Here is a 19815-nt window from a genome sequence, read left to right on the forward strand (position 1 = left end):
AACAAATCCTAATAACTAAAAGTTGATTACTCTGGGCCAAGCATTATTCTCTAAACATATTCATTAAATGAATTCTGTTAATGGCACCTGGGTGGCTCAGTGATGGAGTGTTGAGTGTCTGTCTTTGGCTCAGATCATGATCCTGGAATCCTGGGAGCAAGTTCTGCATCAGGCTCCTCCAGGAAGCCTGCTTCTTCCTCTATGTCTCTGCCTTTCTCTGTGTATCTCTTGTGAATAAATAAATAAAAGCTTAAAAAAGATAATTCTGTTCATAGAAGGTTAAATCACAGTCCTACTCATGAGGGAGGAAAGAACCTGTGCAAAAGCATCCATGTCAGGGCGTCTACTCTGAATTTTAAGATGGGCCCACACCAGGGACCATGTGGGTCATTTGTACTTTTAGAAAATAACACAAATACAGGGTGTAGTTGATTGCATCTTTTTGGAGTATCCTATTTTCTCACATTTGAACTATCATATTCACCATACGTCTGGTATAAGGTTTGTCAGGTGGGGCATTTCTGTTTTCTACTTACTCTTCCTATCTTTTTAGTCTGTGAACTTGAACTCCAGGAATAAACCTGGGAGAGACACTAGGTGTTCAGACACCGGCTGTAAATGGATGCTGATGATGGCTGTCTCTTTTAGGTGTCTGCAGATAAGCTGGTGGCCCTGGGGCTGTTCAGCCAGCACTTTAACCTGGCAACCTTCAATAAGCTGGTGTCTTACAGGAAAGCCATGTACCATGCATTGGAGGTAACACTGTAGTAGGTGGGGAGGGCTTTGCCACAAGAACAGAATTAGAGCAGAAGCCAGCTCAGGCTACAGTGTGGGCAATGATAGCACAGGGAATCCTCCAGGGAGGAAGTATATGCAAACATGACAAGAACCCATGGACTAGGAAATGAAAGGAAGGTGTTTGAGACTTTCCTGGAGGAATTTCCATGGCTACTGTAAGGGAAGAGGAGTATTGGAAGGCAGGAGTCAATATATTCAGATTTGTAAGTGAGCTTCTTCAGAGCCTCATAGTCTTTTCCTTTTCGAGTGATGTGATTTGAGGTCAAGAGTGGAGAGGGCAGAGGCCAACTGCCTCCTCATTGTCTGGGGTTCCATCAGGCTCCATCACTCCCTCTACGTTGATTTGGAGATGAAATGGTCTGTGGCCTTGTTGCAGTATTTATGAGCCTTCCTTGGTGTTCAGTTAGACACATGAAACTTCCTGGTCCTCTGTAATCACGCCCCCCCGCCCCGCCGGGCCTGCCCCACTATCATTGGGTAAATAAAACCAGAAATCTGAAGCTTCTCATAGGCAGTGATGGTGGCTTTGGTGCTGGCTGATGGTTTCTCCAAATCTAAAAGTGATCGAGCTAATGCTGATCCTCTGCTCTTTGAGAGGGGGCTGAGCCCTCAAGTCCCTACAGGAAAGAGATTTGGTATCTCCATGGGGAGATGTAATTCCCCCTCCTTGGCCGCCTGCCTATGTCTCTAGACTCAGGCCCCTCCTCCTGTCACATACCAGAGCTCAGGACAGCTGCTGGGCTCTGAAAGGGACCAGTGTAAGGAAGAATGCAGGCCCCAGCTGCGGGAAGCCCTAGGTGTGGTCTGGCAAGCACCCGTCCCTCCTATTCATTATAGCCTGTCTATCTCCACAGAAAGCCAGGGTACGGGCTGGCAAAACCTTCCCCAGCAACCCTGGAGACTCGTTGGAGGACCAGCTGAAGCCCATGTTAGAGTGGGCCCACGGGGGTTTTAAGCCCACTGGGATCGAGGGCCTCAAGCCCAACAACAAGCAACCAGGTGGGACTGGGACCCCGGGCAGCAACCACAGTCCACTGCTGGTGGGGGGACCTCTTGGTAGATGCAGCTACCCCCTGCTGATGCCCACCCTACCCCAGCATTCCAGCAATCTGTCAGCTCTGGAGCTCTTCCACAGTGAACCCTCAAGGATGCTGGAAACGCAAACAGCCCAGCCTTTTCCAGGTCCCCTGGTCACTTTTCCTGCTAAAGGTCAAGTACATGTCATTGGGATTCAATCTGTTGTGAAAACTTAAGTAAACACAAGGCCAAGATGGAATCTTAACTAGTACCCCCCCCCCCCGCCTTTTTTTAAAGGAAAAGATAATTAAGCTATGCTCATTGGAGAAAACCTGGAAAGTATTAAACCCTCTCCAAACCCCAGAAACCATTTCCATTGGGAAGGAGGTATCATCCATTCTAATGGGTTTTACCAGGACTATATTTTCTTTATTATAAAGAGAAGTGTAGTTTCTTCACATTGTCCCTGTGGAAATCCCAGGTGCCTGAAATCCAGGATTTGTCTTAACAATTCACACATTTAACATAGTATTTTTCTGTTTCTGTTTTGTTTCCCTTCTTCACCCACAAATAAGTGGTTAATAAGTCGAAGGTGCGTCGTACAGGCAGTGGGAACTTAGAATCAAGGAAATACGGTATTCCCTTCCCATATTTTGACTCTGCACTATTTTCTCTGCACTTTCTTTCGATTTCTTGCATAGACAGTGGTCACTGGGAAAGAATCCAATCTGTTAAAAAGTGAACTTGAGCCCTCACCCACCCCTTCACTCCCAACCCTCACAATGACCCCTCAGGTTAACATTGCTGGTGTGCACATCCTTCCAGTATTTTCTCTACACTAGTTGGATTCTTGCTTTCCCTTTTTCAATTCTAATACCGTATGCGCTGTCAAATGTAATATGTCACTAAAGGGTCCTTATGATTTCTAATGTTTTTAATTTTCTTTAACCATGTTCCTATGACATTTACAGAATGATTAAAAGTAGTGGGAAGTTATAGAAATAAACAGTGGTCACGTTTTAACTTTTTTTCTGGTAACAACATTAAAAAGTACTGAAAAATAGGTGAAATTAGTATAAGTTATATATTTAACTTCATCCAATATTTCCATCCTTTTAGCATTTCTAACAGCCTGTATGCAAATTATGAGATTTTTACATTTTCTTTTTAGAGGAGTTTTCAGAATCTGTCTTTCGACATGTCTTAGGATGTCTAAATTTTGATGCTAAATTTTCATTAGAAATATTGGATATCTATTTTTATAGATGTCCCAAGTTCCAAATGAGCCAGTGGATTGGCTCCATTTGCAGTTTTTGAGTTTACATCTAGGTTAAATGTAAAATGCAGTCATCTGGTTACACAAGTCACATTTCAAGTGCTCAGTCACAACACATGGCTCTCAGCTTGCGTGCTGGGCATCATAGACCAAGCTTATTCTAATTTTCCTTGTGACGGGTCTATGAGGATGTATTCTTTTGCACCCATCACTGTTTAAAACCCCTAGCGTGGGATTGTGAAATCAGTCACCATCAGAGTTGTCCCAAAAGAGGCTGTAGGACAACCAGTGTGGATTTATGTTAGGGTACAGGTGCAGCTGGCCCCTGGTCATGGCCTTGTCCTCTCCTAGGCTCCTGTTTTCCCCGTACCCCTGCCCCCGCTGCCATCTCCTTACCTTCCACAGAGAACAAGACTCGAAGACGCACAGCTGACGACTCAACTGCCTCAGACTATTGCCCCCCACCCAAGCGCCTGAAGACAAACTGCTATAATAACGGCAAAGATCGAGGAGAGGAGGACCAGAGTCGAGGTGATCATTGGGGCAGTGAGGAGGCTGGAGGAATGATGCCACCAGCTATCGGGCAGGGTGTGTGGCATTCCTGATGAGTATGTCTAACCCCCTGTCACACCTTCTCTTTTCTCAACAGAACAAATGGCTTTGGATGTTAGCAACAACAAGAGTAACCTGGAAGGTAACATGGTCTCCCTTGTATTCAGTCTCTGCTGCTTATCTTTTTTCTTTTTTTAATATTTCTATTTTATTTATTCATTAAAGACACAGGGAAGGGGGGGTCAGAGACACAGGCAGAGGGAGAAGCAGGCTCCCCAACGCGGGTCCCGGGACTCCAGGATCACGCCCTGGGTCAAAGGCAGGCGCTAAACTGCTGAACCACCCAGGGATCCCTCTGCTACTTATCTTGAGGGTTGCTCAAACTTTGCCTTGGCCTGCTTGTCTGCCCCATGGGAGTTTAACCCACAGCTCTGTGCCATGGCCTTGGGCTAGGCTGTGGATATCTTAGTTGTTACATTTAATAGAATGGGTTGTCTGGTTTTCACTGAGGCTGATCCTGCCTCTGTGAATGAGCAAGTGGGGTGGGGAGGCTTGGCCCCAGAATACCCCAAACCTGAAACCACGATCTCTTACAACTTGAGCCTTCCTCAGACAAGTGGAACAGGCTTTGAGGAGCAAGGTAGACACACTTCACCACTGTTACTCTGTTAAGTGAACCTTGGTATGTTTGTACTGGGTGGTAATTAGCCACCGGAATGGAGATTCTGCCTGGAACGTGTATCACGGAATTCAGAATGTGTAAGGACAGATGGACTCTCCCTTGCTTCCTCAGCCTGATGTCCTTTAGTTAACAAATATTTATCAAGAGGTTATCTCAGTGCTGGGTAGGAAAACAGCATAGCTCCTAGCACAGGGAACTTTGGAGAAAGCTCATGTTTAGAGAAGTCCCTGTTGGACCTGAAAGCCTTGACCCATAATCCTCCCATTTCCCAAGACTGTCATCCATCTGTTTTTCCTGGCTTGGGAGAATTGATCTCAGACATTTTTAAAAATTAATTAATTTTTAAAGATTTTACTTATTTGAAACAGAGGGAATGAGAGAGAGCATGCCAGAATGAGAGGGAGAAGCAGATTCTCTGCTGAGCAGGGAGACTCAGATGGGTGCTTGATCCCAGTGAGGTCCCTGGAATCACAGCCCGAGCCACAGGCAGACACCCAACTGACCAAGCCACTCAGGTGCCCCTTAGGTATTTTTTTAAAAAAGATTTTGTTTATTTATTCATGAGAGACGAGAGAGAGAGAGAGAGAGAGAGAGAGAGAGAGAGAGAGAGGCAGAGACACACACAGGCAGAGGGAGAAGCAGGTTCCCTGCAGGGAGCCCGATGTGGGACTCGATCCCAGGTCTCCAGGATCAGGCCCTGGGCTGAAGGCGGGTGCTAAACTGCTGAGCCATCCGGGGTGCCCCACTTAGGCATTTTTAAAATAAGATTTATTGATGTGTTTTGGAGAGAGCCAGAGAGGGGAAGCGAGGTTCCCAGTGAGAGAGCAAGAGGGAGAGTGAATCTCCAGCAGACTCTGCTGAGAGTAGAGCTTGACAAAGGCCTCTATTCCACAACCCGGAGATCACATGACCTGAGCCAAAACCAAGAGTTGAGCTTAACCGACTGCCACCCAGGCACCTGGATCTCAGGTTTCTCAATGGCCCTACCCACATGATCAGTGCTGTGGCTCCGTCCTGACCTGCTCGTGTGAGTTCAAGACTATACTAATAGGAAGGGACCTGTGTTCTCAAATTGCATTCAACTGCTATGAGTAAGGTTGGTGCAGGCAACTCTTAATCACGAGGACACCAGCAAATTGGCATCACCAGAAATTTTCCACGTCTATCTCAAAGATTTTCATACCAGGTCCTCTGGAGCTTATCCCTGGGCTAGGTGGCACTTGCTCAGTGTCCTGCCCGGTGTTTTCCTAGTTGGCCATGCCTTCTTATTGGACCATGCGTTTGCCTATCTTGCGGGACCTCTTGCCCTGGGCTCTCTTTTGGCCTTTCTATCTATCTGGATGAAGCATTGCTGAAAGGAACAAAGTGTGAGGAATCCTTGTTATTTTGCCAGCTTCCAATAACTATTCAAAAGCAGTTAGACTCAAAGTTTCAGCCCTAGTGTTGTGGTCATAATTGTTGCAAGCTGTATCCCTATCTTTCTTACAGATAGCTGTTTGTCCTGTGGTAGGAAAAACCCCGTGTCCTTCCACCCTCTCTTTGAGGGTGGCCTCTGCCAGACATGCCGGGTAAGTGGTAATCCCGCCCTGGGCTTTCCTGCCCTTTCCCTGTACTCCCCTGTACTTTTCCCCAGAAAAAGGCACCCATGTGTATGTCATTTGACCCTGCCCGGGCAGGCGCAAGTGGAGTGCTGAGGCCCGGGAGCTGGACTGGGGAGGCCATCCTACAGTGGGAAGCAGAGCCCAGCTGGGGGCCCTGGCAAGGGTCAGTGGCTGCATCCTTGGGCCATAGCCAGTGAGGTGCTGGTCCCTGCAGGTTCCTGTCTCTGATTTCTCGGGTGTTTCTCTTGGGCTGCCAGGACCGGTTCCTTGAGCTGTTCTACATGTATGATGATGATGGTTATCAGTCCTATTGCACCGTGTGCTGTGAAGGTCGTGAGCTGCTCCTCTGCAGCAACACTAGCTGTTGCCGGTGAGCATGGGTGTGGGCCCCGTGGGCCAGATCTGCTGCCGAGAGGGATCCCAGGCATGGAGCTGGGTCCAAGCCAGTATTCCCCAGGGCTGAGGTCCTCGAGTACTTAAAATGGAACTGGGATGTAGGGATGGACTTAAAACTTAGGTCCCTGAGGGCAGGGAAGGACCCCTAAAGATGGTCAGATTCTGGGGATGCTTTGGGAAACTTGTCTGTGCCACAGCATGGGCTGAGGGCCCTTTGGTATCCAAGCAAGAGATTAGTGTCCCCCAAATCCCGACACAGGGCCTTCCAGTCCATGGTGAGGAGCAATTGGGACCTGAAGGTTTGTTAACAGTCTGTTGACATCTGTGTCATTGGTGGGGGTGGCAGGGGAGCTGCTTGACTGAGGCGACCCTCTTCCTTGCTCCCGAGTGCAGGTGCTTCTGTGTGGAGTGCCTGGAGGTCTTGGTGGGCACCGGCACGGCAGCAGATGCCAAGCTGCAGGAGCCCTGGAGCTGCTACATGTGCCTCCCGCAGCGCTGTCATGGTGTCCTGCGGCGCCGGAAGGACTGGAACGTGCGCTTGCAGGCCTTCTTCACCAGCGACATGGGGCTCGAATACGTAAGCCACAGGCTTCTTTCTCCCAGCACCACCTACCCCCAGAACTTCCGGGGTCTGGAGCATGCTGGATGTGTTGGAAAGAGTTAATGGAAAAGATCCATTGTACAAATGAGCATCTGAGAGCCTCAGACCACATCCTCTGTATGGTGTCAGGCCTCTCCAGTATTCTTCCTCTCCTTTGTGGCCTCTCATTATATTGGATTTTCAAGGGCCTTTTTGAGAAAATGGTTATAGAACTAAACTAAGCCTTAGCCTTAGGGGAACCGAAGAGGAAAAGGAAGCCTGTGGCTTATTCTTAAATCTTGGTGGGAGTGGATTTTCCTGAGCTCCTGCCTGCAGTTGTTGGAGGGAGGCTCCAGGTCATTCCTGAGTAGGGTATTGTGTTTTTGTGTGTGTGTGCGCGCATCTGTATCAAAGTTGCATCTGTGTTCACGTCTAAGGGTAAAATGGCCATTCTGTGCCGGAGCTCTCCAGGGGATCCTAGCTAGGAAGTTGCAGAGCACAGGGTTTGTGACCCTCAGGAAGATCAGCCCACCCCACCTCCCCTCCTCCAGGGGTTGAGTCTACCCCCTGCACCTTGACCTCCGTGACCTCCTTCTTTAACCTGGCAGGAAGCCCCCAAGTTATACCCTGCGATTCCCGCAGCCCGAAGGCGGCCCATTCGAGTCTTATCCCTGTTTGATGGAATTGCAACAGGTGAGTTTGGAGTTCACCTAGGGATGCTCGCTCACCTGCTCCAGGTGTCCTGTCATCAAAGCCAGGAAAGACTCCTGGGATGACCTCTTGGTCACTTGTTCTGAGAACACCACTGCCTCCTTGTTTCTTTCCTGAATCCTCTCCACCATTTCACCTACCTGGCCCTCTTTTGGGGCCTTTTAAAAGACAGGTATATTTTAGCTGTGTTATACTTTTTATTAGGTGCAAGTATCTTAGGAAATGATTTTCCTGTTCTATAAGCCTAGATCCATTGGAACTGAATTAGGCAGCTCTAATCTGGTTTCCTCCCATTTCCCTCAGGTCCCCCCAGGTAGTGAATAAGCATAGTCAACATGCATGCTGCCTCTGGGGGATTTGTCTGATATAACTCATTTACCCCTCACAACTACTCTGTAATGTATCGTTAGGAACATCTCTATTACCAGAGCAGGAAGCAGTAGAATGAGGTGCTCTGCACTTCGCAGCATTTGTACTTAATGTTTATACTTTGGTGTCTCCATTCCTAAATCCCTGACAGCCTTAATGGCTCTTCCATATCATTACTGATAGCTTGTTTTCCCCCACTCTGTTGGGTCTTAAAGACCTACTTGTGTTGGTGCAGATCACACATAGTAGGACTGAGCCTTGTCCATGCCACCAGGCTTTGAGGTTGTTTTCTAAACATGTTTTTGGTGAAGATTCCTGTCTGTGTGTCTGTGTTTGACTGTGCTGGGTGGTAGGTGCTGGGGCCTTGGCTATGTGCCTGTCCATTTTACTAGATCCTGGTAGTCAGTTTTACTGGTTATCCATATATTTTGTTGATGAAACTCTGCAATCCTGGGGGCCTAGTGTACTCAGCAAACGATTTCTGTGCTATCTGCATGGGTTCCCTTGAGGATGACCATGTTCTTGGTGGGTCTGCTTTGAGCTCTGGAGATGGCTTAGAATCAATGGAAGTAGCGTGTCCAGGGAGGACAATCCTGATGCACATTCTGTCCCCTGAACCCCCTATAGGGTACTTGGTCCTCAAAGAATTGGGCATCAAAGTGGAGAAATACGTCGCTTCCGAAGTGTGTGAAGAATCCATCGCTGTTGGAACTGTGAAGCATGAGGGCAACATCAAATATGTGAATGACGTCAGGAATATCACGAAGAGAAATGTGAGGCAGCCTGCACTCCCGCTCACTCTTCCCTCATGCATGCCCTCACCCCACCCCCACACATTCCCATAGCCATGTGGTCCCCTTCCCCATGCCCAGGGCTGTGGTAGAAGATTAACCTGGGTTTCATCCAGCTGTAGTGCCACAATCCACAATTAGGTAAATTATTCAGAATGATTTAGATCTTCTAGAATCTGGAGCATTGGGTTGTCTTGGGTCAGCAGTGAAATTGGGGAGACTTGAGTAACCAATTAAGATTCTATAAGAGCATCCTCTTTGGGATCCCTGGGTGGCTCAGCGGTTTAATGCCACCTTCAGCCCAGGTCATGATCCTGGAGCCCTGGGATCGAGTCCCCCGTCGGGCCTCCTGCATGGAGCCTGCTTCTCCCTCTGCCTGTGTCTCTGCATCTCTCTCTCTCTGTCTCTCTCTCTGTCTCTCTCTCTCTCTCGAATAAATAAGATCTTTAAAAAAAAAAAACAAACTTTTTTTTTCTCCTTTAAAGTAGGCTTCACACCCAACCTGGGGCATGTACTCACCATCTTGAGGCTGAGTTTTATATTCTACCACCTGAGCTCTAGAAGTGGGTTTTCTTTTTTTTTTTCTTAAAAAAAAGATTTCATTTATTCATGAAAGACATCAAGAGGCAGAGACATAGGCAGAGGAAGGAGCAGATTTTCTGCAGGGACCCTGCTATGGGACTCCATCCTAGGGCTCTTAGATCATTCCCTGAGCTTAAAGCAGGCATTCAACCACTAAGCTACGCAGGTGTCCCGAAGTGGGTTTTCTTGATAGGTATCTGTGACCTAGGCTGTATTCCTTTATTGTCACCCCACTCAGAGTGCCTTCCCTAAGAGTGACTGTTTTTCTCTCACAGATTGAAGAATGGGGCCCCTTTGACTTGGTGATTGGTGGAAGCCCATGCAATGATCTCTCAAATGTGAACCCTGCCAGGAAAGGCCTGTATGGTGAGCATCCCTTCTTTCTGGTGGCCCTAAGAGCTCCTATGTCACCTGAGTCCTGAGGAGGCCTGATCTGAGAAGGAAGTATTTGTTTCTGACAATGTAACCTGATGGTTCTACCCTTGTCCATTTTAAATCCTGTCCCCAGAAATACTAATAAATTCTGCACTGCTGATGCCTTTGTCCTTTGTCACTCCAGAGGACTACAAGAAGGACTGTAGGATGTCAGCTTAGTAGAGTGTCAGCTGTAGTCAGGTGATCACTGGGAACCCATTGGTCTCAATATGGAGGGGTGGACTGAATGAAGGGTCTTAACTTGTCTGTGCCAATCTTCTTTTGTGTGCTCAGAGGGTACAGGCCGGCTCTTCTTTGAGTTCTACCACCTGCTGAATTACACACGCCCCAAGGAGGGTGATGACCGGCCCTTTTTCTGGATGTTTGAGAATGTGGTAGCCATGAAGGTGGGCGACAAGAGGGACATCTCTCGCTTCCTGGAGGTGAGGGGACCTAGGGTCCTGCTTGTAATGGATGGGAAGGCCCTGTTGGCACTGGGGCATGATTGGATGTTTCATCCTTTAATGTGATTTCTGAGGTCTTAATGGAGGTTATGTCTAAACTCCAAACACATGCAGTCATGTGGGTTGTTTGTATGTATGTACGTATTTATTTGTTTATTTTTTAATGGTTGATTGTTTTTAGTGTATGGATAATATTTGATGTCTAACCTCACCCTGAACCCACTGAAGTCAGATGGTGAAATCCTCATCTACTTTTGGGGCTTTAGGAGATTTGTCCAAACTTTTACTCTAGGGAGGTTTTGTTTTTTTGTTTTTATTCACATCCCTGTGATGAGAACCGCTGCTTAGGGGCTGCAGTCGATTCATTATGAAGCATTATCATCAAGCTTTATTAGTAAATACTTTTTCTACATTTCACTCATTTTTTCGAAACTTAAATACCTAAGTTCTGTTAGAGAGGTTATGGAACAGACTGTGTGAACCTGGCAGATGGCTGTCAGAAGCCACATTTTGTCAACACTACATTTCTGCCGCCAGGATTCCCAACTTGCCAGATTTCAATTCTGAACTGCTTTTTACTACCTGTATATAGCACATTGTAATTATCTGTCAGGTCTGAGGATATATCTTCTCTCAGAACCTGCAGGTCCAATCTTATCTCTAACACACCATTAATATCAGGGTACTAGCTGTATCTTATAGCCAGATTCCTTTTTTTCTAAAAAGATTTTATTTATTCATGACAGAGTGAGAGAGAGAGTGAGAGGCAGAGACACAGGCAGAAGAAGAAGCAGGCTTCATGCAGGGAGTCCGACCTGGGACTCGATCCTGGGTCTACCAGGATCATATCCCAGGCCAAAGGCAACGCCAAACCGCTGGGCCATCGGGGCTGCCCTATAGCCAGATTCCTGATGGGGATTGGTCTGGTCTGTCTTCTTGCTGGCAGAAACCATACCTCCTCTATTGCCAGGGGGTCGCTGTGTCACCTATATACCCAGGTCAAGCCCCACTGTTACTGGCTTCCGTGTGAATTTTGATGTGTGCTCCCAGCAGGTGTCCTTCTTTCTCTGCAGTGTAACCCAGTGATGATCGATGCCATCAAAGTGTCTGCTGCTCACAGGGCCCGCTACTTCTGGGGCAACCTGCCGGGAATGAACAGGTAACAAGGGGCACAAGGTGGGACAGGTAATAGCCAAGTATAATGATGTGAGCCCTAACTGAACTCTTGTGGGCCTCTTATGACTCAGAGGCCCACTGGCTTTTCTGGGAAATGGCCCCACCAGGGATTCAGACCAATTCCTGGTGTCATGGTTGAAGCCTTTTGAGAAGTACAGCAGCAACCTGATGGTCAGAGTCCAGCATTCCTTATTCTTATCTGACTTGTTCCCATTCTGCCCATGGGCCAGGTTCTCAAAAGTGCTTCTAGCATCTTCTCCCCTCTGTTCACACTTTGCTAAATGCTAGAACAGAGTATATGGAGTACTGATGCTTCTGTACTCCACCTCTTTTCCCTGCTGCTGTCCATTGGGAAATACAAGTGATTTTTAGATGAAGTAATCCCTGGCTGAGGCCTGTGGTGATGACCAGTCTAGTAACAGAGCTGAGATAACCTTCCCCCATAGGATTTTATTTATTTATTCATTCATTTATTTGTTTATTTATTCATTTATTTATTTATTTAAATATTTGTGGAGCTGTGTAGCAGAGGCTGGTTTTACTGTGCTACTTTTTTTTTTTTTTTTTAATGATAGTCACACACAGAGAGAGAGGCAGAGACCTAGGCAGAGGGAGAAGCAGGCTCCATGCACCGGGAGCCCGGCGTGGAATTTGATCCCGGGTCTCCAGGATCGCACCCTGGGCCAAAGGCAGGCGCCAAACCGCTGCGCCACCCAAGGATCCCTTGCATTTTCTTTAGCCAAGAACTTTTCCCACCTTTTTTCTTTCCATGTTCAAAGCCACAAAGTAAGTGGCTTAGCAAAGGATTCATTGTCTCCTCCATGTGGTTTCTGGGGGATACAAACTGCTAATTAAGATACAAAATATGATGGTAATGTGACATTCTAAACTTACAAATGAGTTAAACTTAAAAAAAATTCCTCCTTTAGAAGGAAGTGCTGGAAGCATAATAACTTTCAGGCATTTAGCAAAGTGTGAACAGAGGGGAGAAGATGCTAGAATATCTTAAAGCATTTCTTTTGGGTGTGTTGCAGTTTTATTTGGCTAATCAGCCAGCGAAATGGAAAATGTCTATGTCTGGATGAAGTGGACTCTTCACTCAACGCTTGAGCACTCACACTGTGCCAGGCATTGCTGTCCGTGTTGCCAGTTTAGTGGGGAACACATTAGATGTTAGCCTTGGCTCTCATGGGGTTGACATGCTAATGGGGGATGGGCAGAGAAGACCCTAAATTATTTCATAATCATGGCTGGAGGTTTGGGGCATTGGAGGAATTAATGGAGAGGCTTCTCATTCCTTAAATAAAGGAAATGAGCTGCTCAGTTATTTTAGGGAGGAATGAACCTTCTAGGCAGAAGGAATAGGGGAAATGGTGATGTGAACAGTGAATTGGAAGACCCAGTGTTCCAGGCACTACAATGGCTAGGAGGGTAAGACAGAGGACTCAGAAGTATGGGCCAAGTTGTACTGCACATGTGGGTCATCGCGTGGGAACTCCTGAGCCATTGTAAGGGGTGAGGGTTGTATCTCATGTTCATGGTCTTTGCTCATAGAAAGATAGACAAGGGCAAGATGAGGGCAGCAAGGAGGAGGCCCGGGAGGGTGCCTATTCAGAGTGCCCCAGGAGGCACCATTCATACATATTCAACACAATACAAGTGTGGCTCTGGGGGCTTGGCAGCTTAGGAGTTCTACTGAATCAGATTGTAGGTAATGTGAGGGTGGGACTAACAGGATTTGCTGATGCCTTGGATGTAGGGTATCCGATGAACGGAGGAGTATTCAGAACCTTCAGAGTTCTCTGCCTGAATTGTGAGAATAACTGGGTGGCTACAACTTGGCCCTGCAGGGTTCTAGGATGGTTGACGCCACCATCACCTGATCTGAAATACTGTCGTTAGATCAGATATCTGGGTTGTGTAGATCTCAGTCCTGCAATTATATCACTGGGTAGGGCTGCACTGTGTCTCCCAGTTCCCTTGGGTTCATGGAAGATTCAAGATTGGGGATAGGCAGGCATTGGAAGCCCAGAAGGTGAGGTCAGGGAAATCCTTGACAGAATCTAGGGGAATGTTTTGTGTGATTCAGTGGCCTCTCTTGTAGGTCATCACATTCATTCTTCAATCTGATTTCCTTTTGCCCTTGGTGTTACTTACACAGGAGTTGCTGTGGTGTTCATCAACTCTGTGCATTCAGACCTTTTGCTGGTTTTCTGCTCTGGAATGCTTAACCACTTGGTTCCTTGAGTTCTAGCCCTTTCCCTTCTCAGGCATCTGTCTGCCTCTGCGTTTGCAGGTTTCAATGGTGAAAGTTATAAGGGTAATTGTAGTTTTGTCAACCATCTCCTGTCCTTCTTGCCTGTACCTCCTGAAACCCTCTGGAGGCCACATGCCTACATCCCCAGCTGTAAGCCACCGAATCATGGGTTTGATGTGCTAGTTGCAGCAAATAAATCCACAAAGACCTAATTAATCCAAGCTCTTGAGGCCAAGAGAGGTGGCCTGACTTGCTCAAGGTCACTCAGTCAGTGAGTGGTGGGGTTGGACTAAAGGGGTCTCCTGACTCCTGCCAGTGTGCTTTTTCCCCTTCATTCTGATCTCAGTAGGAGAGCTCATACTAAAATTAAAATTTGGGAAGGGAGAGCATTCACTCCTGGACTTTGGGCTTGCCCCTTTAAAGGGGCAAGTCTGTCTTTGTCTTTGGCACATAGTATGATGTTCCTGCGAGGCTCACTTTTTTTTTTAATCAGGTAATTGTAACAAGGTCAGTGCCAGAGCACATTTTGCAGTCTTCGGCCCTCATTCCCACGTTGGGAAGTGCCTAGCCGAGGCCCCTTTATAGTTGGTAGAAAGTAATGGGTTTTGGATGTTCCCAGGCCCGTGATAGCATCAAAGAATGATAAACTCGAGCTGCAGGACTGCCTGGAGTTCAATAGGACAGCAAAGGTAAGACGTGCTACCAAATGGTCTCTGGAAATGCACTTGGTGACCTCCAAGCAAGGAGTTGACCTTGGTGTCCAGTTTTTTCTGCCCCTTCCCTGCCACATGACTCCCTGGTGTTGGCCCTCTTTCCCCACTTTATTATTCTGTCCCATCTTAGAGCAGAGCAGGAGAGGTTCTTGAGACACAAATACTCACTGTGAGAAAAGGTGACTAGTCATTCCAATTGTGAATGCAAACTCTGTAGACACAGATAATTTCAGCTCATCTTCCAGTAACAAAGGAGTAATTTTACTTTTGCCACAAAAATTATCATAGATAATGAAGACTTCCATGACCTGAATGTTTACTTCAGGTTAGGTTTCATTCATTCACAACCCCAGTGGGCCATCCTCAAAATCCGGGTGGGTTTTTTTTACTTTTGCTTAATCCTGCTTGATCAATAACTCTGGTGTTTTCTTGGCCCCTCCACGTGATCTTACTCATGGTCACTTTTTTTATCTGTTGTTCTCTGTGAGGCTGGTCCTTCCTGCTCATTAACTTCTTGGTGTTTGTGGGAAGCACAAAATGTTCTCGCCATCCAGTTCTCCTCATTCCCTCTGTGAGCCCAACCCTGCCTCCCCCTCTTCCCACCTGCCCTCCCTTCTCCATCCTCCCTAGGTGCTTATGAGCTTTGACTTGACCCAGGCCCTTCATCCTGTGCTCACTCCATGATGTCGTTTTGTTCTCCAGTTAAAGAAAGTACAGACAATAACCACCAAGTCGAACTCGATCAGACAGGGGAAAAACCAACTTTTCCCTGTTGTCATGAATGGCAAAGAAGATGTTTTGTGGTGCACTGAGCTAGAAAGGTGAGCAGGGCTGCACGTGAAGAGGGAAATCACACAGCCAGTACAAGTGGGCAGCTGCTTGCCTCAATTCTGTGTGGTCTTAAATGACCAATGTTAGCAGAGCTGGGAGTAATGCCTTTTCAGAGTCAGTGCTCATTTTCCTGATATAAATGATAGAAGGGTGGTGGCAGTGAGGAATCTGAAACGTGAGGTCGTTGGACCGACTGCATCATCTCCCCGTTTCTGCTCTGCTTCCCTTGCATTGACCTGCCCCAGCATACTGGGCCTCCAGGGCATATGAGGAACCAGCAAAAGACCATCCTACTGCCTTTGCCGTTGGTCTTTCTCAGAAGATTCCCTCCAAGCCAATTCCCTCCAATCCCAGCCAAGTTGCTGGTCCAAAGCTGGTTCCTACTTAGCCACAGTCTGTCTTCTTCTATTTATTTGGCTAAGTTGGTAGTTTAACTGTTTTGTTTCAAAGAACCAGCTCTTGGATTTCAAGGTTCCTTTTCTGGTTTCATTTTTTATTTTACATTTTTCTTGTTTATTTTGTTAGAAATGAAGGCAGGGCTATGAATATTCCTCTTTACATTTTTGGCTGCGTCTCAATGGATTTGATAAGAGCATTTTCATTCCAGATATTTCAGTCCCTACAACTGGTTTTATTTCTCTGATTTGACAGTACTTTTCTTAGTCTAAAAGGAAGTTCTGATTCATAGAAACTGGCAGGAAACCTTGCCTGTTCATCTTGTGGATTATTCTGTATTTTGAAACCTAAGCCTAATATGCTAGGCTGGCCCTGTGACACTAGGTGGGTGCAGATGGCTGTCAATATATTTAGGCAAAACAAGACACTGGCCTATGGTGTTACATCTTTGGCATGTTTCTTAATACTCATTTTTAGTCATTGGCCTATTGGTGTGCTTTTTAGTATTAGATTACAAACCCAGGAAAGCCTGAGGTTTAGTGTATCTATAGCCTCTTACCAGGCCTGGTGGAATCCCATGGAGGAAGCTCTTGGTATATTTGGTTGCCATCTGCCATTAAGTCCAGCTTGGCCCTTGATCTAACAACTGGCTTTTAAGATTGATAGAAAATGCAGGCTACATCAGTGTACTTACGGTTAATTATCTGAGCATCTAATGATCCATTTCTACAAATGCCCTTATTTCTTATTTAGAAAATTGCCTAACTTTTCTCCTCTTGTTGTTTGAAAGCAGATACATGTCTGTTTGCTTGCTGTCTGGGTTTCTTGGCCTTCATTTCATTCGTTCATTCACTCACTCAAATGGGGAATATCCACTGAGCTCTAGCTATGTGCCAGGAGCATAGTGCTAGTGCTTGGAGATGCACAAAACAGGCATCCTCATAGAGGAACAATGCCCTCTTGATTGTCACTTGTGTTCTGAAGAACCTGTTCATCTGACCTCTGGGGGTCAAGAGAGGGCTCATGTGAAGGCCCGGTTGGCATGATGGAAAGGATGGGACAAAGGGCAGAAAGAGCAGTGCCATGCTGTTTATCTGAGGATCTCCCAGAGGCCCTAAGCATGCTGGAAGGGGCACTTCTGACTCCCTGTCTTTTTTATTCTGGTGCCCTCCAACCCACCAGGATCTTCGGCTTTCCTGTACACTACACGGATGTGTCCAACATGGGCCGTGGTGCCCGCCAGAAGCTGCTTGGGAGGTCCTGGAGTGTGCCTGTCATCCGACACCTCTTCGCCCCCCTGAAGGACTACTTTGCCTGTGAATAACCCCCCAGGCACCCAGAGCCCAGTAGCACTGGGGTATGTGGGGCAGAGCCAGGACCCAATAGGTACAGCCCAAGCTCTGCCCTTCCTCTGCTCAACATTGTGGGGTCATGCCAGATAACTTTGGCGGACAGTGCCGCGTGACCCCCCTCCTGGCAGGGGCAGCCTGAGGTGCCACCTCCTTGTGCACAATTCAGACCTGGCTGCTAGGAGCGGCCAAACACGGTGCTCATTTTGTCTAATCCGAAAACTTTTAAAACTTGAAGTAGGTAGTAAGATGGCTTTTTTTTTTTTTTTTCCCTCCTGGGTTTATGGCTCAGAGAAACAATGGCTAAGATACCAAAACCACAGTGCCGACAGCTCTCCAATACTCAGGTTAATGCTGAAAAATCATCTAAGACAGTTACTGCAAGACTTTGATTTTTTAAAAACATCTGCAGCTCCTCTTTTCCAGGAGCATGCAGTGGTAGACATGTAGCTAAGGGACATTTTAAGAGCCCTGGGTATTTTTTTCCTCTCAGGCTAGCAGAAGAGGAAAGGATGCCTATGTCTTTCTTGAATTTTTATCTAGCAAGCACATTCCTCTGGCCTCAGCATAAAGGGCTGGGACCCACTACCGGGTTCCATGTAGAGTATTTTCCATGATGATGATTTCAGCAGGGATGACCTCATCATCACATTCAGGGCTATTCCCACCCCCACCCCACCCCACCACAAACCCAAGGGGGCAGACACCCTTAGCTAAATCCCCTCCCAGTGACTGCAATAGAACCCTCTGGGGAACTCAGGACCTCAGGACTGGGTGGGCTGGGTTATCTGCTGCCTTGTGTTATGCAGGTGTGGCTTCTCTCAGTCTCCCTCTTCCTCATGTGAAGGGAGCAAAGGAGGAAGCTAAGGGAAGATACCCTCCTCTGCCCTCAAAACGGACCCTACAGACTACTCTGCAGGCACAAGTCCCCAGTCGAGAAGTAGGACACCCCAAATCCTCAGCCTTTTCCTAAACTGAGCAGCAGTGACAGCTGGGGCAAAGCACATTCCCCACACTTGCCCCTCATCTCAGAGACTGCAGGGGAAAACTGCAATAACAGCTCGACTCTCCCTCCAGTGATTTTAAAGTCCTTTTGTATCCCATGAGAGAAGTTTTTAGGGGGAGTGGGAGGTCGGGAAAGCTGCATTTCAGAAATGCTGTCGTAATGGTTTTTAACAACTTTTATTCTTCTTACTGGTGCTATTTTGTAGAATCAGGATCAATGTTGACAGGTTTTGTGGGGATTGTTTTATACACTTTTTTTTTAAATCACAGACTTCTATTTTTATGTTTTAACATTTTCATAAAAAAAATTTTTTTTTAACTGGAGCCACATAACAAGTATGGGGAAAATTGTGCCTTGTTTCAACAGTTTCGCTAATTCTTAGGCTGAAAGATGACAGATGCCTAGAGTTTACCTTATGTTGAATTAAAATCAGTATTTCTCTAACAGCATGGTGTCCCTTTCCTTCTTTCTGGGTCAGTTGGGTGGGGTTTGGGAGGGCCTGGGAGTTGGAGGTATTGGTTCCTGCAGCAAGCATTTTGCCAGTTACCTGGGTGACCCCAGGGATCTTAAGGTCTTGTTCACTAGCCCTCAAACTCCAGTGTACCAGCCTCCCCTGTGAGCCTCATTAAAGCAGAGCTTTCTGGGCTCCACCCTGTTTCTGATTTTGTTGTCTGGAGTAGAATCCAAGAATTCTATGCTGCTGGTCCAGGGACTGGGCTAGTGAATGAGTTTCTAAGCCTTGGATCTCAAATCAAGGGACTGGAGCCTTTGAGTTCACTTAAGGCTTGAGGTCTGAAACAGCCACTTGACAGCTCTTGGGGAGTTGATCAAGATGGCTGACTCCAGAATGCCAGGGTTGCTTCTCCCAGTGCTCTACACCTTTGGATTCCCTTGCACCTGGTTCCACTGTCCCCAGTTGTCCTGTCTCAATTAAGTTGGGACTGGTTGGAGTGATCCCATGATTTTTTTTTAAAGATTTTATTTATTTATTCATGACAGACACAGAGACAGAGGCAAAGACAGGAAGAGGGAGAAGCAGGCTCCATGCAGGGAGTCGGACGCGGGACTCGATCCCTGGTCTCCAGGATCACGCCCTGGGCCAAAGACATGGCCCCATGATTCTAATCTAGCTCCCTGTGGCCACAGCTCTTTGGGTGGGGCATATACCCATTGCTGTGCAGTTAACTTGCACCAGCTAGGCAGGTGCCAAATCCCCTGCCCCAACCCATCCTGCCATAGTCCTGTCGCTAGGTCTAGCATTTGGTCAGGGACAAGGAGGCAATGAAGATGTCCATGCCTCTCCAGAGGTTCATACTGGTCAGCTGATGCAGACAGAGGGAAAAGGTTGTGGGAAAAAGTATGCACATGTGATGGGTTGCTTGGAGTTAAAATAGATACAGCAACTACATGTGCCTCAGTTCTTTCAAATTGTTAAGAAAGGCTCTAACACTGGCCACCTCCATGACAATAGTTGTGTACCTTATTAGATACTGGAGTGGAGGATGAGAAACTCTTCTTCACGTTCCAGTTGCCATGGTGAGACTTGGCAATTAGCAAGTGGGTTGGCACTCCTATGAGGTGTTTGGGCCCCAGGGACCTCAACTGTCCTATTAAGCCATCTTGGGTACAGTGGCTCACCAAATACCAGGACAAGATGAAGCAAAATAAACAGCCCCGGCCTCGAAACCCCAAGAGAGGAGGTGGACTATCTCTCCAGGTGAGGGGATCTTGGGTGTCTCAGTCTGTGAGGCAGGCCCAGGGTTGACTTTGGAGGGGCTGTCAAGGCAGCTCTTTGTTTTTGCAAGATGGGAGTTTGGATCTACATGATCCCAGGTACAATGCAATAGGGAGGAC

At 47.1% G+C, this 19815-nt stretch overlaps 1 protein-coding gene across 14 annotated transcripts in view; it reads left to right on the top strand.

The window, feature by feature from the left end:
• The window catches only part of DNMT3B (DNA methyltransferase 3 beta), a 44406-nt gene extending 25999 nt beyond the window's left edge, over positions 1 to 18407 (top strand). For 5 of the 14 annotated variants that reach the window (XM_072800559.1, XM_072800564.1, XM_072800560.1 and 2 more), the window contains 16 exons: positions 649 to 756; positions 1653 to 1797; positions 2391 to 2450; positions 3497 to 3622; positions 3741 to 3785; positions 5814 to 5893; positions 6184 to 6296; positions 6716 to 6899; positions 7511 to 7595; positions 8610 to 8755; positions 9631 to 9721; positions 10064 to 10212; positions 11307 to 11392; positions 14286 to 14355; positions 15082 to 15200; positions 16789 to 18407. In XM_072800559.1, the coding sequence (XP_072656660.1) occupies positions 649 to 756; positions 1653 to 1797; positions 2391 to 2450; positions 3497 to 3622; positions 3741 to 3785; positions 5814 to 5893; positions 6184 to 6296; positions 6716 to 6899; positions 7511 to 7595; positions 8610 to 8755; positions 9631 to 9721; positions 10064 to 10212; positions 11307 to 11392; positions 14286 to 14355; positions 15082 to 15200; positions 16789 to 16930 (1749 nt within the window). In that variant the 3' untranslated portion in view covers positions 16931 to 18407. Of the gene's footprint in view, positions 1 to 648; positions 757 to 1652; positions 1798 to 2390; positions 2451 to 3442; positions 3623 to 3740; positions 3786 to 5813; positions 5894 to 6183; positions 6297 to 6715; positions 6900 to 7510; positions 7596 to 8609; positions 8756 to 9630; positions 9722 to 10063; positions 10213 to 11306; positions 11393 to 14285; positions 14356 to 15081; positions 15201 to 16788 lie in introns of those variants that run through there. The other 9 variants (XM_072800566.1, XM_072800562.1, XM_072800565.1 and 6 more) reach the window with 5 other exon arrangements.
• The last annotated feature ends 1408 nt before the right edge of the window (positions 18408 to 19815 follow it).

Source organism: Canis lupus, chromosome 26 (assembly GCF_048164855.1).
Source record: "Canis lupus baileyi chromosome 26, mCanLup2.hap1, whole genome shotgun sequence".
NCBI classification, from domain to species: domain Eukaryota; kingdom Metazoa; phylum Chordata; class Mammalia; order Carnivora; family Canidae; genus Canis; species Canis lupus.